This window comes from Pristiophorus japonicus, chromosome 7, assembly GCF_044704955.1.
Source record: "Pristiophorus japonicus isolate sPriJap1 chromosome 7, sPriJap1.hap1, whole genome shotgun sequence".
Taxonomy (NCBI): Eukaryota; Metazoa; Chordata; class Chondrichthyes; family Pristiophoridae; genus Pristiophorus; species Pristiophorus japonicus.
The window spans coordinates 97,332,282-97,353,866 of record NC_091983.1 but is presented as its reverse complement, the minus strand read 5'-3'; the positions used below and the strand labels follow the sequence as shown (position 1 = coordinate 97,353,866).

The following is a 21,585-nucleotide window of genomic DNA, read 5'->3' as shown; positions in this document are numbered from 1 at the left end:
TTTGCAATGCTGGCGGGAGGAAAGACGTTCACGAAGCTGGATCTGACGTCAGCCTACATGATGCAGGAACTGGAGGAATCATCAAAGGGCCTCACCTGCATCAACACGCACAAACAGATGCCCGTTTGGAATTCGATCAGCGGCGGCAATATTCCAGAGAAACACGAAAAGCTTACTGAAGTTGGTCCCGCACACTGTGGTCTTCCAGGACGACATCTTGGTCACAGGTCGGAACACAGTCGAGCATCTGCAGAACCTCGAGGAGGTTCTTAGTTGACTCAACCGTGTGGAGCTCAGGTTAAAACACTCGAAGTACGTTTTCTTGGCGCCTGAAGTGAAGTTCTTGGGAAGGAGGATTGCGGCGGACAGCATCAGGCCCACCAACGCAAAGATGGAGGCAATCGAGAACGCACCAAGGCCACAGAACGAGACGGAGCTGCGGTCGTTTCTGCGACTCCTGAACTACTTTGGTAACATCTTACCGGGTCTCAGCACACTGTTAGAACTACTGCCTGTCTTACTACAGAAAGGGGATGAATGGGTTTGGGGCAAAAGCCAATAAAATGCCTTTGTAAAAGCGAGAAAATTGTTATGCTCAAACAAATTGCTTGTGTTGTATGATCCATGAAAGCGTTTGGTACTAGCATGTGATGCGTCGTCATATGGCGTCGGGTGTGTATTGCAACAAGCTAATGATTTCGGGAAACAGCAACCGGTTGCTTATGCATCCAGGAGTCTGTCTAAGGCTGAGAGAGCCTACAGCATGATTGAGAAAGAAGCGTTAGCGTGTGTCTGTGGGGTAAAGAAAATACATCAATACCTGTTTGGGCTAAAATTCGAATTGGAAACTGACCATAAGTCACTCATATCCCTGTTTTCCGAGAGTAAAGGGATAAATACCAACGCATTGGCCCGCATCCAGAGATCGGCGCTCACGTTGTCCGCATACAACTACGCCATCTGCCACAGGCCAGGCACAGAAAACTGCGCCGATGCTCTCAGTAGGTTGCCATTGCCCAACACAGGGGTGGAAATGGCGCAGCCCGCAGATTTAGCAATGATTATGGAAGCATTTGAGAGTGAGCAATCACCCGTCACTGCCCAGCAGATCAAAACCTGGACGAGCCAGGACCCATTATTATCCCTAGTCAAAAGCTGTGTGCTTCACGGGAGCTGGTTCAGTGTCCCAGTGGAAATGCAGGAAGAGATAAAGCCATTCCAGCAGTGCAACGATGAAATGTCTATATAGGCAGACTGCAATCCGTGGGGCAATCGTGTAGTGGTTCCCAAGAAGGGCAGAGACACCTTCATCAATGACCTCCACAGTACCCACCCAAGCATTGTAATGATGAAAGTGATAGCCAGATCCCATGTGTGGTGGCCCGGTATCGATGCAGGCTTAGAGTCCTGCATTCACAGATGTAATACATGCTCGCTGTTAAGCAATGAACCCAGGGAGGCGCTGCTAAGTTTATGGTCTTGGCCCTCCAAACCGTGGTCGAGGGTACACATCGACTCTGTAGGCCCGTTCTTGGGTAAAATGTTCCTTGTGGTTGTAGATGCGTACTCTAAGTGGATTGAACGTGAGATAATATCGGATAGCACGTCCACTGCCACTACTGAAAGCCTGCGGGCCATGTTTGCCACACACGGCCTACCCGATGTCCTGGTGAGCGACAACAGGCCATGTTTTACCAGTGTTGAGTTCAAAGAATTCATGACCCGTAACGGGATCAAATATGTCACATCTGCCCCGTTTAAACCAGCGTCCAATTGTCAGGCAGAGAGAGCAGTGCAAACCATCAAGCAAGGCTTGAAGAGGATAACTGAAGGCTCACTGCAGACTCGCCTATCCCGAGTCCTGCTTAGCTACCACATGAGACCCCACTCACTCACTGGGATCCCAACTTCTGAACTGCTCATGAAAAGAGCACTTAAGACAAGGCTCTCGTTAATTCACCCTGATCTACATGAACAGGTAAAGAGCAGGTGGCTTCAACAAAGTACATACCATGATAGCGCAAATATGTCACGCGAGATTGAAATCAATGATCCTGTATTTGTATTGAATTATGGACAAGGTCCCAATTGGCTTCCCGGCACTGTCGTGGCCAAAGACGGGAGCAGCGTGTTTTGGGTCAAACTTTCAAATTGACTCATTCACCGGAAAAACTTGGACCAAATCAAACTCAGATTCATGGACTATCCTGAGCAACCCATCGTGGACCCTACTTTTTTGATCCCCCAACATACACGTCAGTGGCAACTGGCACCACGGTTGACCACGAAGCAGCCCAGCAGAAACTAACACACCAGGCAGTCCAGCAAGGCCAGCTGCACAGCAGCCCAGTGAGGGCCCAACAAATGATTCAACAATACCAGCTTTCACACCGAGACGATCAACCAGGGCAAGAAGGGCCCCAGATCGACTCACCTTGTAAATAGTTATACTATTGACTTTGCGGGGGAGTCTTGTTATATATGTAAACTTGTATGTACTCTGTGTAGCCACCAGAGGGCTCATCCCCTGGAGTCCCAACGGATCCAATAATCCCTTAGGAGCACAGGTATTTAAGGGGCCTCACAGGTTGGAGAGGCACTCTGGAGACCTGCAATAAAAGACTACGGTCACACTTTATTTTGAGCTCACAGTGTTCATTCTGACTCTTTCTCCATACATAACAGAGGGAGTGCAACAAAGATTCACTAGACTAGTTCCTGGGATGAGGTGATTGCCCTATCAGGAAAGATTGAGTAGACTAGGCCTAAATTCCCTAGAATTTAGAAAAATGAGAGGTGATCTCAGTGAAACATATAAAATTCTTTCGGATAAATGCTTGGAAAATGTTTCCACTGCCTGGAGTCTCGAACTAGGGTCCACAGTCTCAGAAAAAGGGTTCGGCCATTTAGGACTGAGATGAGGAGAGATTTCTTCACTCACTCAGTTCATTAGATATATTCAGGAGGGAGTTGGATATGGCCCTTATGGCTAAATGGATCAAGGGGTATGGAGAGAAAGCAGGAAAGAAGTACTGAGGTGAATTATCAGCCATGATCTTATTGAATGGTGGTGCAGGCTAGATGGGCCAAATGGCCTACTCCTGCACCTATTTTCTATGTTTCTATGTGAATCTTTGGAATCCTCTACCCGAGAGAGCTGTGAATGCTCAGTCATTGAGTATATTCAAAACAGAGGCCGATAAATTTTGGGGAACAAAGGGAATTAAGGGATATGGGGATAGTGCGGGAAAGTGGAGTTGTGGTAGAAGATCAGCCATGAGCTTGTTGAATGGTGGAGCAGGCTCAAAGGGCCAAATGGCCTAGTGAAGCTCCCATTTCTCATGTTCTTATGCTCTTGATATTTCCTTTGGACAAACTTCTTCATGAATGTAGGGCAGTTAAACACATAGGGGCCGAAATTTGTTTGATAACGCCGCCCGTTAACACCGGCGATGTGCGGCTAATGAGCGGCAAAGACCTACTGTCGGCAGAGAGCGGTGTCCACACCTCTGTAGAAAATCAGTTGGGCATTGTTGGAAGCACCAAGAGGTAACCCTGCACCCTCTATCGCCACCCACATGGTGAAGTCAATGAGGATGCAGTGCCCCCTTGGCGCCACTGCCGCGATATTTGTTTTCTACTGTGGCCTTTCCCGCAGGCGTTCGTACAGCCTGTAAAAAGCAGTCGGAACATCGGGGATCATCAGGTGGCATCGCCCAGATTTTTTTCTTTATTTCTAAAAAAGGGCCACATTACAGCAAAATTCGAAAGGGGCAAATAGTGTTAAAAAGACAAGCCTGAAGGCTCTGTGCCTCAATGCGAGGAGTATTCGTAATAAGGTGGATGAATTAACTGCACAGGTAGCAATTAATGAATATGATATAATTCGCATCACGGAGACATGGCTCCAGGGTGACCAAGGCTGGGAACTCAACACCCAGGGGTATTCAACATTCAGGAAGGATTGACAGAAAGGAAAAGGAGGTTGGGTAGCGTTACTGGTTAAAGAGGAAATTAACGCAATAGTAAGGAAGGACATGATGTGGAATCATGTATAGGTGGAGCTGCGGAATACCAAAGGGCAGAAAACACTACTGGGAGTTGTGTATAGACCACCAAACAGTAGTAGTGAGGTTGCGAATAGCATCAAACAAGAAATTAGGGATGCGTGCAATAAAGGTACAACAGTTATCATGGGCGACTTTCATCTACATATAGTTTGGGCTAACCAAACTGGTAGCAATACGGTGGAGGAGGATTTCCTGGAGTGCATTATGGATGCTTTTCTAGACCAATTGGAGGGCTGGCCATCCTAGACTGGGTGATGTGTAATGAGAAAGGACTAATTAGCAATCTTGTTGTGCGAGGCCCCTTAGGGAAGAGTGACCATAATATGGTAGAATTCTTTATTAAGATGGAGAGTGACACAGTTAATTCAGAGACTAGGGTCCTGAACTTAAGGAAAGGTAACTTCGATGGTATGAGACATGAATTGGCTAGAATAGACTGTCAAATGATAATGAAAGGGTTAGCGGTAGATAGGCAATGGCAAACATTTAAAGATCACATGGATGAACTTCAACAATTGTAAATCCCAGTCTGGAGTAAAAATAAAACTGGGAAGGTGGCTCAACCATGGCTAACAAGGGAAATTAATGATAGTGTTAAATCCAAGGAAGAGGCATATAAATTGGCCAGAAAAAGCAGCAAACCTAAGAACTGGGAGAAATTTAGAATTCAGCAGAGGAGAATAAAGGATTTAATCAGGAGGGGGAAAATAGAGTATGAGAGGAAGCTTGTTGCGGACATAAAAACTGACTGCAAAAGTTTCTGTAGATATATGAAGAGAAAAAGATTAGTGAAGGCAATCGTAGGTCCCTTGCAGTCAGATTCAGGTGAATTTATAATGGGGAACAAAGAAATGGCAGACCACTTGAACAAGTACTTTGGTTCTGTCTTCACGAAGGAAGACACAAATAACTTTCCGGAAATACTAGGGGACCGAGGGTCTAGTGAGAGGGAGGAACTGAATGAAATCCTTATTAGGCGGGAAATTGTATTAGGGAAATTGATGGGATTGAAGGCCGATAAATCCCTGAGCCTGATAGTCTGCATCCCAGAGTACTTAAGGAAGTGGCTCTAGAAATAATGGATGCATTGGTCATCATTTTCCAACAGTCTATCGACTCTGGATCAGTTCCTATGGACTGGAGGGTAGTTAATGTAATATCACTTTTTAAAAAGGGAGGAAGAAAGAAAACGGGGAATTATAGACCGGTTAGCCTGACATCAGTAGTGGGGAAAATGTTGGAATCAATTATTAAAGATGAAATAGCAGCGCATTTGGAAAGCAGTGACAGGATCGGTCCAAGTCAGCATGGATTTATGAAAGGGAAATCATGCTTGACAAATCAGCTGGTAAAGAAGGCAAATGATATGTTGGCCTTCACAGCTCAGGGATTTGAGTATAAGAGCAGCCTTACTGCAGTTGTACAGGACCGTGGTGAGGCCTCACTTGGAATATTGTGTTCAGTTTTTGTCTCCTAATCTGAGGAAGGACGTTCTTGCTATTGAGGGAGTGTAGTGAAGGTTCACCAGACTGATTCTCGGGATGGCAGGACCGACATATGAGGAGAGACTGGATCGACTGGGCCTGTATTCACTGGAGTTTAGAAGGATGAGAGGGGATCTCATAGAAACATATAAAATTCTGTCAGGACTGGACAGGTTAGATGCAGGAAGAATGTTCCCGATGTTGGGGAAGTCCAGAACCAGAGGACACATTCTAAGGATAAGGGGTAAGCCATTTAGGACTGAGATGAGGAGAAATTTCTACACTCAGAGAGTTGTTAACCTATGGAAATCCCTACCACAGAGAGTTGTTGATGCCAGTTCATTGGATATATTCAAGAGGAAGTTAGATATGGCCCTTACGGCTAAAGGGATTAAGGGTATGGAGAGAAAGCAGGAAAGGGGTACTGAGGTGAATGATCAGCCATGAACTTATTGAATGGTGGTGCAGGCTTGAAGGGCCGAATGGCCTACTCCTGCATCTATTTTCTATGTTTCTATGTCTATGTTTCTATTTATTTCAGCATTTATTTATTTGTTGTAGCAGTGGGTCAGAGAAGTTTTTGTTTTTTTTCTTCACGTTTTTCCGGCTCGCATGCTGGCAGCCTTCTGTCACAAAACTGAGTCGGCCTCCTGAGCTCCCGCCTTGTTGGCACCCGATGATGAGTGTGCAACGCTCTCTCATCTTTGGGCATAAAAACTGAATTTGGCAGTTTGAGGTGGCACCTAACGCCTGGTGCTAAATTCAGCACTCAGGCAATGACACTGCCTCATCAACGCCCAAACCCAATTTCGACCCCATAGCTTATCTAAGAATTTAAGATCACAATAAAAATACATTGTGAACTTTGTCTCCCTCAAAATAAAGAAAGGCAATACTGATCAGAACTTTCAAGAAATATTCTTTGCAAATAACAACACCATGAAGCATTCTTATTATTGCTATATTGTATATAATTCTGATCCAAATTTAAAATTCCAACAGAATTCATAAAGTGCCTGAACAAAGTCTTAAAAAATAGTGCCATTATTAGCACTAAATTAATATGTATTATGGTTGGCATGTGTCTCTTAAAGGCAGATGTCCTCTCAGATAATCAATCAAAATTCCTCTATATTTAAGCCTAGCCAATTGCTATCCATTGAAGACTTTTCAGGATTCCAGCAACACAGGACTTGTTATGTTAGAATATCTGATCATCTTTTCTTTGTTTATTTCCATAAACTTGAATCAGATATTAATCAGGTATCAGTTAATAAACATAGTAATAAACCAGAATTTGCTGGAGCTTGGCATCTTGTGGCGTGCCTGGTTCGCTAGACATTTTCCTGCACCAGTCAGCCATAAAAGGATGGTCCTTTAAGTCACTGGAAGTGTGAGCTGATAACGCTTTGGTGAGAGTAATAGGGCATCTGGTACCTTGGTGAACAACGGGACCAACAGGGCATCTCCTTAACCAATGATATTAAAGGATTGAGAAAGAAACAGAGGAAGAACTGAGAAGAAGGGTGAATTCGAGTGGGTGAATTCAATATCAAATCAGGTACAGAAAGAGAGGTAAAGATTGGATTATGAGAGGAAAAAAGACAGAAAGGAAAAGTTTTTTAAAATTTAAAATTTGAGGTTTAAAAAATCTTCGACAACATTTCACAAACTGAGGGAATGAGACTCCACAATTTTAATTGTTCACTTTCTAGGCAGAGAGGTTGATTGGCAGTCATTAATAACTATCAGGTTGTTAAAAGTGTACTTACACTATTGATTACTAGACTTAGCATTCTGTGGCGAGTTTAATGTACAATTAATGTGCACATGCAGTAACTTCACGAATCACGAGGAGATTAAGGACGAGATGCCGTTTTCACACAGCGAACGGCGGAGCGATGCAAATTGGCCAGCAACTTGTGGCGATTCGCAATTCACAGGATCTCTCTTCCTCAGTACAAGTTTCTGGCTGGTTTATACATTATGAACGGCATGCATTGTTGTTTTTTTCAGCCAATTTGGCCCATATCCACCATTCTGTAGAACAATTTTTTTTCTAGATTACCTTGAGGTTTATGAATTCTGTACTCGTATCCTCTAGTTCTACACTCACAATGCAGTTTAAACATTAGTCACTTTTAAAAATAGTAATAAAATATCCACAGCATTTGATGGTTTCTTTCATTCAGATAGTCAGGAAGGAGGATCTAGAAAATGTGCTTACAATAAACTACTGATTTCATTAGTATTCACATCCGCTTTGGATCCAGCCAATCAGATCAATTACTTATTCTTATCTACCCAGCTTCTCTGTTAAGTGCTGTTTTAAGTAGGCAAAGATTATTTCACTCTTTCATAAAAAGCAAGTTAGGGCACGTGTTCCACATGAATGTGTTTTAAAGTATTACCTCAGGCTAGTGTTTTTTGAATAGCAGTATCTCTAATGGTTGATTATGGACACTGTGGCATTTGAGTAAGGGTGGGATTTTAACCCAAACCACCGGGTAATTCATTGGGTAATTTACCGCCGATGTACTGCCCGGATCCCAAGTTTATAATTTTTAACAGTATTTCTGGACAGGCGGCTAAGCCATCCAACCGAAGAGGCAGGGTCCTCCTTTAAATATAAAGATCGGGATCCTATGGCATCACCGATCCCAAATTTTTACTCCAGCCTGAGCAGTGAAGGCATTGTGGCTTTCCTGTCAGCGGTCTGAAGACGATTAGAAGCAGAGGTTTTGTTACTTGCTTTAAGGTGCCAGGAGTTGCAGCAGTGTCTTCCCTGACTCCCCCTACTCTCCATACCACAAGATGCCTCCGGAACCCTCGTTCCCACCTGAGTGCCAGCGGGCAGCCCTTGGTTACCTTGCTTCAGGGCCCTTGCTAACTTCCTGATAGCTTTGCCTGGCGGGGGCGGCTGCGGTGGGATATCCCACTCAGGTGCTGGTTAAAATTCCATCGGGATCCCATGTATGCCACAGGACCTCGATTTGTATTTATGAATGAGGCTCCTGCTGGATTCCGATAGGAACCTCGTCGGCCACCAAAGCCAGCAGCGTTAAAATGGGGAATAGAGTGGGGAAATGGGGCCATTCCATTTTAACTGCTTTTCTGTTTGTTTCCTGCCAATGAGGGAGAGTTAAAGTTCCTCCTGCCAGGAGCAATGCCCTGTCGGAAACCCACTGCAAGTTAAACTCCATCCTCCAAATATCGTAGTCTCTTTAGCAATGGTTCAATAAACTTTCTAACAACATTTTAAAACTCAAATGTCAAGTTGTTATACTAAATGGTTATACAAAATACAACTTTTCTGTGTATAGTGCATCTGTAGCAATCACCTGAGGTGAATCAGATTTTAAATATTTTAGAAGGAGTCACATGGATAGAATCCATCATGGAATGACATGGGAATTTCACCAATCAATAAAATTCCAGTGCTCACTATCTCTGCTCTGGAGGGTCTTTGGGTAAGGAGATGAAAACATCGGGCACTGCCTGAACAGGCCATTGGTCGCCTGTTTAATACAGTGGATGCGCGGTGAAGATCATGTCTGTTTTGCCCCTTAGTGGGCGAAATCCACATTGCAACTCTGGGAGGAGCTTTTGTGGAAATGTATTTTTATCTAAGCTGATACCATACGGTATTTGTGTGCCCTTTGCAATATATATATAACAAAATGGAGTCCTGGTCCTTCCAGAACTTTCTGCATTTTAGCAGTCAGCTTGCATAAATAGCTAAACCTGGTTTGAGATGGCTGATGGCCATCAGACAGCTAGGAGACAAGTCATGCTGAGACAAGTACCCCCCCCCCCCATGGTGCTCTCCTATTGTCTACACGACAAGAGTTCCATGTCACCCCACCCTTTTCTTCTAGACTCAAACCACCAGCCATTATCTCTTGTAGAGACCTCATCCATCTGATGCAAACAGATAAACTGACGAGGAAACTGAACAATCCTGACACAATGCAAGACAGGTAATAGCTCATTACCACACTCTCATGGAGTAATGGCCGGCTGGCCAACTAATAACCCTGACAAAAGGAAATATCTGGAAACCATGTCAGGACAAGGATGTAGTAATTAACTCTTTATCTATATTCACTGACTACGAGACAGAGCCAATACACAGGGAGAGGCCATAACTTGGGTTTTACTGTATAAATATCTTGTGAAACTGTACCATTGCGGAGGTGTTCACTTAGCCATTGACTGAGTGTGACCTGCCCCTTGCTAGCAAGTAAATTAAAGAAACTTCTGCCGGAGCTGAAAGTGTCGGAGTCATTCTTTTCGGAGGTCAAGATTTCGCCAGTTACTTCTTGGAGGTTCCACCGAGATTGCATACTCTCTGTCCTGTGAGTAAAATGGATACAGGCATAGTGCCTCTCCAGTAAAAGGCTTCAGTGGCCAAACAAGGTGAGCCTTTTGCTCACAAGAAGGTTTCTTCACTGTTGAATCGCATATGTAATCCACAGGGGAGGTACTGCAATCTACAAGATTCGACATTTAAAAGCTAAAGTTATTTTTTATAACCACTTCTTTCTCAGCTCGCAAGCAGAAGAGAACTGGTTCTGAAAAAATCTCGAAACAGCCCGAGGAAGGTTTCAGTAGGTAAGGTAGAAACAGCGCTAGTCGATCGAAAAAAGTTCCTGAAGGTTCTTATGTGATAAGATTAGAAAAAAAAAAGCGCTAATCGATCGAAGGTTCTTATGTGATAAGAGTTTTATTGTTTTTATTTAGGAAAAGGTTCTTATGTGATAAGAGTAGGAAAAAAAAAGAGAAGCGCAATCGATCAAAGGTTCTTATGTGATAAGAGTTAGGGTATGGAACCATAAGTTTTATCATTTTTATAAGTTTTATTAGGATAAGTTAAGGACTCGGTCTGTAGTGGCGTACAACGCAGACTGAGAATTGATTATTTGTTTAGATAGAGTGTAAGGTTATGATATGTGTACTCGCGTGAATATTGTTTGTCCTAGTTGTCCTTGTTATACTGTTGTGTGCAATACCTTTGTGCGACATTGCCATTAGAGAAACGGGAAGAGTCACGAGGGAAAATTGTGATTCGGAAAAAAAAACACAAGGATTGATTAAGAAAAGAAACAGTAACTGATTGATCAACTACAGTTAGTTCGTGCCAACATATCTCACACACCCAGACTGAGCCCGAATTAAGAGCCTTTTCAGGCCACGTAACGGCCAGGAGAAGTGGGCGTAGAGAACTCGGTTGGCCGAAAGGATTGTGAGATCAGAAACTGTGGAAAATCTTAATCATCCAGAATGGGGGCTGGAGCAAGTAAACCACCACCAAAAGGGACCCCAGCCCATTTTATGCTCCAGAATTGTGGTCAGTCTTCAATTGACCACCTAAGAGAATGGGTAAAATGGACTAAGGGTGAAAACAGGCCATTTCCACCCGATGGTTCATTTAATTTAGAGAGAACAACATGTCTAGAGGAGTGTCTTATAAACAGAGATCCAGGTAGAAGAGGAAAAAAAAAAGGAAAGTAATAGAAAAGGCCTGGGTTCCGATTCTTCAAGCCCATGTAAAATTAACAGAGGAAGTAAATCAAATGTAAAAAGAAAGAGAACCTGATAGTGACTTATGGATTCAAAAAAAAATAAAGCTAGCCAAAAAAAAAAAGCTTTATTGAATGGAGAGAGACTTTTGTGAATGTCTTGTCTTTGAATGAGAGTGTGTGAATGTCTTGTCTTTGAATGAGAGTGCTTCTGTGTTTTTTCTTGTGTCTGGAAACCTGTTTGGAAAGGTTGTGGAGCTGCCTATTTGTTTTAGCTCCACCCACTTTTTCAAACAAAGTGAAGTTTTTTTAACCCTTCATAGTGTTGTCCTGTATGTGGGAAGTTTAAGACATTTTAAGTTAGAAGCGCAGGTGTGGATTTATTCGGATGAGAAGTTACGGGGCTAGGAAATGCACAAAAGATAGGTTTGTTGAGACATGGTCCCGGTGGTTAAAAGTTGTAATGCCTTGGGAAGTTGTAGTGTTTTTTGGGAAGTTGCAGTCAGCTTGCATAAACAGCTAAACCTGGTTTGAGATGGCTGATGGCCATCAGACAGCTAGGAGACAAGTCATGCTGAGACAAGTACCCCCCCCCCCCCATGATGCTCTCCTATTGTCTACACGACAAGAGTTCCATGTCACCCCACCCTTTTCTTCTAGACTCAAACCACCAGCCATTATCTCTTGTAGAGACCTCATCCATCTGATGCAAACAGATAAACTGACTAGGAAACTGAACAATCCTGACACAATGCAAGACAGGTAATAGCTCATTACCACACTCTCATGGAGTAATGGCCGGCTGGCCAACTAATAACCCTGACAAAAGGAAATATCTGGAAACCATGTCAGGACAAGGATGTAGTAATTAACTCTTTATCTGTATTCACTGACTACGTGACATAGCCAATACACAGGGAGAGGCCATAACTTGGGTTTTACTGTATAAATATCTTGTGAAACTGTACCATTGCGGAGGTGTTCACTTAGCCATTGACTGAGTGTGACCTGCCCCTTGCTAGCAAGTAAATTAAAGAAACTTCTGCCGGAGCTGAAAGTGTCGGAGTCATTCTTTTCGGAGGTTGAGATTTCAACACTTTTCAGCCACTGGGAGGAGACGATTGAGGAAGATTGAGGAGAATCCAAGAAAAATGTAGGAAGCAGCACCAACCTCTGTACATGGTTTTCTTTGACCTCACAAAGGCCTTCGATTCTGTCAACCGAGAGGGATTATGGAGCGTCTTTCTCAAATTCAGCTGTCCTCAAAATTTGTCACCATCCTCCGCCTTTTTCACAATGACATGCATGCGTGATTTTTACCAATGGATCCACAACAGACCCAATACAAGTGCAGACTGGGATCAAGCAAGGCTGTGTCATTGTACCAACATGCTTTTCAAACTTCCTCACTGCAATGCTTCATCTCACCTTTACCAAGCTCCCCTGGAGTTAATCTACAGGACAAGTGGGAAATTGTTCAATCTCCAACGTCTCCAGTCCAGATCCAAGGTTGTTCCAACCTCTGCCATTGAATTACAATATGCAGATGACGCTTGCGTTTGTGCACATTCAGAGTCCGAACACCAAACCATCGTTGACACCTTCACTGAAGCATACGAGAGTCTGGGCCTTACAGTAAACATCAGGAAGACAAAGATTCTCTGCCAACCTATCTGGCCACACAGTATTGCTCCCCGATTATCAAGATCCATGACGAGACCTTGGACAATGTGGATCATTTCCCATACCTTGGGAGCCCACTAGCAGCAATGACAGACATTGATGACGAAGTCCAACACCGCCTTCAGTGTGCCAGTGCAGGCTTCGGCTGGCTGAGGAAAAGAGTGTTCAAAGACCAGGATCTCAAACCCGGCACCAAGCTCATGGTCTACACAGCGGTAGTGATACCCGCACTCCTATATGGTTCAGAGACATGGACTATGTACAGTAGGCACCTCAAAGCACTAGAGAAGTGCCTCCGCAAAATCCTGCAAATTCATTGGCAGGATAGACGCACCAATATCAGCGTTCTCTCTCCGGCCGACATTCCCAGCATTGAGGCATTGACCACGCTCGATCAGCTCCGATGGACGAGCCACATCATCCGCACGTCCGATACTTCACTCCCAAAACAAGCACTCTACTCCGAGCTACGTCACGGCAGGCGAGCCCCCAGGAGGGCAGAGAAAACGCTTCAAGGACACCCTCAAAGCCTCCTTTAAAATGCAACATTCCCACCGACTCTTCGGAATCCCTGGCTCAAGACCGCTCAAAGTGGAGGAGAAGCATCCGAGAAGGAGCCGAACACTTCGAGTCTCTTCGCCGGGAGCACGCAGAAGCCAAGTACAAATAGCAAAAGGAGCGCACGACAAATCAAGCACTCCACCCACCCGTCCCTCCAACCAACATCTGCCCAGCCTGCGACAGAGACTGTAGATCCTGCATTGGTTTCATCAGTCACTTTATAACTCATTTTAATATGGAAGCAAATCATCCTCGACTCTGGGGCACTGCCTAAGAAGAGAAGAATACAGTGGTGCACTACTGATCGATTTATGTGACTTATGTCACCTGATGCTGCCCGGACATGTCCAGTGGCATTAAAATTTAGAGCTGTTGTTAGCTTTACAGCCACTAAAAACCGGTACCCCTGGTAGAAAGAATCTGTAGGTCTGGTGCCAACAGCTGGTATAATTCACTGGCTGCTTTAGGAGGAAAGTGTAACCTTCATATACCACCGCCCTGGTTAGTAGACCCTCTGGTGTAGGTATCTACATTTTGGGTGGTGCTGACACATGTGATGCCAGATTCTCCAGGCTTCCCTCCTCTTGTTCTCCCTGGCCTCATCATCTTTTTCTTTGGGATATAAACATATGAACTTCAAGAGGGAAATCTATTATTTACTTACAAGATTATTCTGACTTTAAATTCGTTACAGATACATTTAAATCCTGATAACGTGATGGAAGCCGGTATTCAAAGTCCTGCAGGAACACTATTTTCCATGACTTCCGGCTCCCATCATCTTTTCCTGCTTCTGGGACACTGTACTAATTTCAACACCACTTTTATAGAGGTAGTGCTTTCTGGAGACAGGAACCTGATGCAAATACAGGGAAATGGTGGGGACCTGCAAGTTATGCCTCCCCTTCTTCATTGATATAATCTGGGGTGGGCTTAGGACAGGAAGATCCAGGTTATGGCAGGGTTGGGGGAGAAAATTTTTTGAGGGGGAGGTGGGGGCAGCAGGACATAGGCAGAAGCCCTCCTCCCCCATTTCCTTTGCAGGCTGCCTCTGTACTGCCTTAAATTAGGTGGCATTTACCAGGAATATCCAGGATTAAGTGTCAAGAGGAACAGGATTGTTGAGTCAAATACTCTGTCTAATTGGTGCCTCACAGATCTTCAAACCATGAGAGAATTTATAAGCAGGCAGGCGAGCCTGACATCTTCTGGACTAATTGTGTATATTCATCTTGGAATTAGGATTAGAAGATTAACCTCAAACATCCTTCTGATAAGTGGTCAGGGAAGGTCAATTATCCCCGCTACCATATCTGGACAGTGGTTACTTACATATTAAGAGTACTCCAGAATTGATCACAAAAGTTTATTTAAAGGACATGGAGTTTATTTTCCAGATGCTATCACTTTTTATGAGAAGTTGATAAGGCTCGACCTTTTCCGGGTAATGGAAGAATTTTTCTTGCCACAAACAGAAAAGGGGTTGTTTAGCGATGAATCCAACAAGATCGCTAGTGGAAGTCCCAGCGTATAATCAGCTGGACTCAATGGAACTGGCAGATCTGTTGTTTTTAATGAACCCTGAAAGGATTCAATACTAAGGGGAGGAAATTCCCACCATGATTTTCCCGCGTGTTTGCTGTAACTCCAGCAGAAGAGCTGTGAAAACCCTGCAATGACAGTGTAAACAGTGCTTACATCAGTCTTCCGAGATTTCGGAGGCTCTTTCACTGAAGTTGCAGCAGATGTACAGGAGATCCCCGAGCTGAAATTCACCCGCTAAGTGTCATTTCTCTCTGTCAGTGCATTGCATTGCATTGACACCAACGATGTCTCCGCAAGATCCTACAAATTCCCTGGGAGGTCAGACGCACCAAGGTTAGCGTCCTCAACCAGGCCAACATCCCCAGCATCGAAGCACTGACCACACTCGACCAGCTCCGTTGGGCGGCCCACATTGTCCGCATGCCGGACACAAGACTCCCAAAGTAAGCGCTCTACTCGGAACTCATACACGGCAAGCGAGCCCAAGGTGGGCAGAGGAAACATTTCAAGGACACCCTCAAAGTTTCCCTGATAAAATGCAACACCCCACCAACACCTGGGAGTCCCTGGCCAAAGATCGCCCTAAGTGGAGGAAATGCATCCGAGAGGGCACTGAGCACCTCGAGTCTCAACGGCGAGAGCATGCAGAAACCAAGCACAGACAGTGGAAGGAGCCTGCGGAAAACCAGTTCGACCCACCCTTTCCTTCAATGACTGTCTGTCCCACCTGTGACAGAGACTGTAATTCCTGTATTGAACTGTTCAGTCACCTAAGAACTCACTTTTAGAGTGGAAGCAAGTCTTCCTCGATCTCGAGGGAGTGCCTATGATGATGATTGCACATTAAATAGAAAATTGGCTGAATAGCTTACCTTAGCTAAGATAAAACTGAGGATTTATCAGCAGAGTTACAATCTATTATTATATCAAAAATCCTACATCTGCACATTATTCCTGCCCATTTTGTCATTATAAGTTCCTATTTGCACATTTATAATGAAAACTGCTTATGCAAACATGCAAATAGAAACATAATGAAAAAATGGACTGGAATGACATGCAGATGTAGGATTTTTAATATATTAATAGACGGGTCTAAGCCAGTGTTTATACTCCACAGAAGCCTCCTCCCACCTTACTGCATCGCACCTTATCAGCATATCCTTCTATTCCTTTCTCCCTCGTGTACTTCCCCTTAAATGCATCAATGCTATTCGCCTCAAGGACAATAATTACAGCACATCAAGTTTACATTGGCAATTATAATTTGTGGACGGAGGATTTTGATTTGCTGGGCTTCTGGCCCTTTTAACCAGAACAGTGTCCTGGGAGCTCGGGCACTTGTTTTGCCGACCCCACCCCCTCCTCATCTTAGATCCTGTCGACAGTTCAGGAGTATGTCTGAGGGTGTTCCATTGGGAGGTCCACCAGTCACACTTCTAGATCTAAGAGCAGATTCTGTTCTCAGCATAAAGTAGGCCCCAAAGCTAAAATGGCAAATGGCAATCCAGAAAGCTCAATTGCTTGTGGGATAAGGGCCTGCCAGTGTGTGAAGCAATAGTTTTATATTTTGGCTACCTTTACTTCCTGCCTCTTGCTCCCCCTCTCAGAGTAGCAGGGTGCTGGCTCTGTTTGTTGGGCACCCCTGTTACACTGCTACAAGCACAGGAGGCCACTCCTATCGTTTAAATGACCCTCTCCCCATCACGGCAGGTGCTAATTTGCTCTGTTACACTTTCATTGCTGCAATGATGGGCCAGAAATTCTCGGCTATTAAAGTGAATCTAGCTGTATAATAGACTAATGGCTAAGGGAGAAAAAGCAAAAAAAAAATGTTGGTTCGATTAACTACATGGGGGTATTAATGTGTCCTAGAGATCTATGGAGGGAAGTCTTTCTTTTCTGATCATTATAATATGGCTGCCCACATTTGACTTGACCTTGTGTCATTTGCTGTCCTGTGCTCTTGACACCAGAACTTAATGAATTCCGTGGGCCCATAAGGAAAGAAGTTGGCCCTTTGAAGTTTACAAATAGACGACTTGCAGTGTTTTGGGGTCTGTTACAATATTGTTCATTCGGCTACAACTGTAAGGTATGCACCTGCGAGTATGATCACAGGTTTGTAGAGCTGTTGAGGTCCCGGGCCGGACAATCCACGCTAACATCCATCTTGTCCAGGACCTCATCCATCACTCCCAGGAGGCTGGTCTGTCGGTCGCCTTCCTATCCCTCGACCAAGAGAAGGCGTTCGACAGGGTGGATCACGATTATCTGTTCGGAACTCTGTATGCTTTCGGGTTCGGGACGCATTTCGGCGCCCGGATCCAACTTTTGTACGCCGCCGCGGAGTGTCTGATTAAGGTTAACGGGTCCTTGATGGTGCCCTTCGCTTTAAGAGGGGTTGTGCCAGGGATGCCCCATGTCCGGCCAGTTATATGCCATCTGCGTGGAGCCTTTCTTGCGCCTCCTGCGGACGAGGTTGACGGGACTGGCTCTGCAAGGGCCGGGCATGGAGGTCGTCCTCTCGGCTTACGCCGATGACGTGCTCCTCACGGTAGAGAATCCCGTTGACCTGCGGAGGATGCGTGAGTGCCAGGAGATTTACTCGGTCGCATCCTCCGCCAGGATCAACTGGGAGAAATGTTCCGGACGCCTGGTGGGTCAGTGGCGGGTGAACTCCCTGCCGGAGGAGCTCAGGCCTTTTGCCTGGAGCACGACCCATCTCCTCTATCTGGGAGTCTATCTTAGCCCTGACAAGGAAGCCTGGCCGGCGAACTGGCAAGAGCTGGAGGCCAAGGTCGCCGCTCGCCTAGGACGCTGGACAGGACTGCTCCGAGTGCTGTCCTACAGGGGTCGAGCGCTAGTCATAAACCAGCTGGTGGCCGCAATGTTGTGGTATCGGCTGGTCACTTTGACCCCTCCCCCTGCGTTTGTCGCCAAGATACAGAAGAAGGTGATGGACTTCTTCTGGAACAACAGGAAGCACTGGGTCTCTGCCGTGGTCTTGAGTCTCCCGCTTAGGGAGGGCGGTCAGTTGTTGGTGTGCGTCAGCACCCAGCTAGCGACTTTCCGTCTTCAGACCCTGCAGAGATACCTTTACGTCGAGCCCCCTCCTAGGTGGCATGTGTTGGCGATGTATTTCTTCCGCCAGCAGCACAGCCTCAACTACGACACGCAGTTCCTGTTTGTGAGCCTGGGGGGGCGTCAGGACCGCCGGCCAGGGGCTGCCTGTCTTTTACCAGGAACTCATCAGGGTCTGGAACAAAGTCTCCACCAAGCGCAGCTCTCCACCGGCTGGAGTAGCGGCTGTCCTGCAGGAGCCACTGCTCGGGAATCCGTACCTCCACGACCGAGGTTTTAGGTGGCAGTCGGATGAGAGGGCTGTGGCTGGCAAGGTGACCAGGGTCAGGGACCTGCTCGATGGCAGAGGAGCGGGCTGGATGGCGCCAGACATGCCGGCACGACGCCTAAATTCGGCCGACGTCCGCCACGCGGCCGATGCCATCGGGTCTCTAAAAACAGCTCTGGGCCCTGACTCCATTAGGTGTGTCGAGGAGGCTCAAGCATGTGGGGAGATCCCATCCGAACTGACCCCCGTCCGGACGGAATTACTCATCGGCGCAAAACACCGGAACCTCCCTCGGGAGCCGGCACCTCACAACTTGAGCCGCCTCGGGGAAATCTCCTCCGTGCCTTTCAGTTCTGCGCTGAGGGGTTTCCTGTACGGGCTGCTCCTGCACGCTCTCAACCTTGCCATCCTCGTCTGCTGTCCGGACACGCCATGGCGTACCATCTTGCCATCCTTAGGAGACGAGGGTCCCCGATGAAGTGCACTCTACGCGAGAGTCCTCCCACTATTTATCGGGGACTTGGCCTGGAGGGTGGTGCATGCAGCAGTCCCATGCAATAAATTTTTAAGCCGGTTCACGGGCTCCCAGGCTGCCTGCAATTTCTGCGGTCTGAAAGAGTCCGTGTTCCGCGTTTTTATTGAATGTACGAGGTTGCAGCCCCTGTTCCATTATTTAAAGGGGCTGCTCTTCAATTTCTGGCTGCACTTCAGTCCCACACTCCTGATCTTTGGGCACCCTGTGCGGAGGGGAGCGGGTAGGTCCGAGGGCCTCCTCATAGGACTGCTCTTGGGCACGGCCAAGGGGGACATCAGCCGGTCCAGGCAGCAGGCGGTCGAGAGGGTCGTTCAGCCTGACTACCTGCCTCTCTTCTGCGCCTACATCTGGGCCAGGGTGTCCCTGGAGATGGAGCACGCGGTGTCCACCGGTACGCTCGCTGCCTTCCGCGAGAGGTGGGCGCCGAAGGGACTGGAGTGCATCGTTACCCCCGGCAACCAAATTTTAATTTGATTTTATGTTTTAAAGTTTAATTTGTTTTAATTGCCGGTTTTAGTGTCCCCCTCCGCTTTTATAGGGGGCACTTGTAAAATATATGGTTTTAATGCCCCCCAAAAAAATCACAAAAATAAAAACACAAAAAAAAAACATTTAAAAAAAAGGGGCAGTTGAAAAGTGTCTGGCGTGTCCCAGATTGGGGGTCACTTGAACTAATGTTTATTTTGTGTCCCCAAAAAGAGTTGTAGAGCTGTTGAGGTCCCGGGCCAGACAATCCATGCTAACATCCATCTGGTCCGGGACCTCATCCATCATTCCCAAAGGCTGGTCTGTCGGTCACCTTCCTATCCCTCGACCAAGAGAAGGCGTTCGACAGGCTGGATCACGATTATCTGTTCGGAACTCTGCGCGCTTTCGGGTTCGGGACGCATTTCGTCGCCCGCATCCAACTTTTGTACGCCGCCGAGGAGTGTCTGATTAAGGTTAACGGGTCCTTGATGGCACCCCTTCGCTTTGGGAGAGGGGTGCGTCAGGGATGCCCCATGTCCGACCAGTTATATGCCACCTGCGTGGAGCCTTTCCTGCGCCTCCACCGGACGAGGTTGACGGGAATGGCTCTGCAAGGGCCGGACTTGGAGGTCGCCCTCTCGGCTAACCCCGATGACGTGCTCCTCGCGGTTGAGGATCCCGTTGACCTGCAGAGGATGCGTGAGTGCCAGGAGATTTACTTGCCATCCTCGTCTGCCGTCACAACACGCCATGGCGCACCATCTTGCCGTCCAGAGGAGGCGGGGTTCCCCGATGGAGTGCACTCTACGCAGGAGTCCTCCCACTATTTATCGGGGACTTGGCCTGGAGGGTAATGCACGGAGCAGTTCTGTGCAATAAATTTTTAAGTCAGTTCACGGGCTCCCAGGCCGCCTGCAATTTCTGCGGTCTGGAGGTGTCCGTGTTCCATGTTTTTATGGAGTGTGTGAGGTTGCAGCCCCGATTTCACTATTTAAAGGGGCTGCTCCTCAATTTCTGGTTGCACTTCAGTCCCACACTCCTGACCTTTGGGCACCCTGTGCGGAGGGGAGCGGGTAGGTCCGAAGGCCTCCTCGTAGGACTGCTCCTGGGCACGGCCAAGGGTGCCATCAGCCAGTCCAGGCAGCGGGCGGTCGAGGGGGTCGTTCAGCCTGACTGCCTGCCTCTCTTTCGCGCGTACATCCGAGCCAGGGTGTCCCTGGAGATGGAGCACGCGGTGTCCATCGGTACACTCGCGGCCTTCCGCGAGAGGTGGGCGTCGGAGGGACTGGAGTGTATCATCATCCCCGACAACCTAATTTTAATTTGATTATTATTGTGTAAAGTTTAATTTGTTTAATTGATGGTTTTAGTGCCCCCCCCCCCCTTTAGCTAGGGGGCACTTGTATAATTTGTGTTTCAGTGCCCTCAAAAAAAAACAAAAAAACCCCAAAAAAACAAGGTGGCACTTGTTTGAAAATGTTTGGTGTGTGTCCCCCTTTAATCAGGGGGCATTTGATTTTCTGTTTTTTCAACTAAAATAGTTGTCGAGCTGTTGCGTTGGGAGTGGCTCAGCCAGTCACATGATGTTCGCAAGACTCAATAAAACCCCAGTCAGTTGGGTTCAGGGAATCCATGATGAGAAATGTGGGTGTGAGCCTGGTGGATGAACTGGTAATGTGAAGTGTGATTGTTAAACCTTTGCTAATAAACCAACTAGTTCTTAATAGCAATATGTTGTTGTGAATTCTTAAGCAAGAACCCATGAAGCAAATATATTACAGCAACCTCTTTCCCATTCAGCAGTGCTGCACTCAAAGATTTGGACACATATTGAAAGAGCTCAGAACCAGGACAAGTCCTCAGGATCTGGAGCAGAGCTCAGGTTCTGCAGGAGAGTTCAGGAACTGCAAGAGTTCAGGATATGTAGAGGAAGTTGGGGCCATGCGGATGGAAGCTACAGTAGGCCTGGGAGAAAAATTAAATCATTGGCATCTGAAGGCCACAAGGAGGAAGAATCAGTGCATGGAATTTACCAGCCAGACAATATTGGCAGAGAATGATCTGAAGTCCAATGAACTGGTAATTACTTTTCCTCTGGTATTTATGTTTGGCATAAGAGGTTTCATTTACACTTTCCAGGCCTCTGTGGCCACTAACAGAAGCCATTATTCCCTCACCTACAGCTGCCTGCAATGCCACCATGAAGCATTTGAAAGTGAGACAGCTTCTATGGGTGACAGGAGGGACCATTAGGTACTGCAATGTCTGCATTTGGGTTCTCTAATTTTCATATCGGGGGATCAATCCCAAAGCATACATTATCGTTTTAGCAGTTTTGAAGTAAGCATACACCACTTCAAAAATT

The 21,585-nt window shown here is 46.4% G+C and overlaps 1 protein-coding gene across 1 annotated transcript in view; it reads left to right on the top strand.

Moving 5' to 3' along the window:
• The window catches only part of LOC139266599 (retinitis pigmentosa 1-like 1 protein), a 62,516-nt gene extending 48,024 nt beyond the window's left edge, over window positions 1–14,492 (top strand). The window contains exons 5-6 of the mRNA XM_070884195.1: window positions 12,650–12,711; window positions 14,478–14,492. Of these exons, the coding sequence (XP_070740296.1) occupies window positions 12,650–12,711; window positions 14,478–14,492 (77 nt within the window). The remainder of the gene's footprint in view (window positions 1–12,649; window positions 12,712–14,477) is intronic.
• Window positions 14,493–21,585: the final 7,093 nt, after the last annotated feature.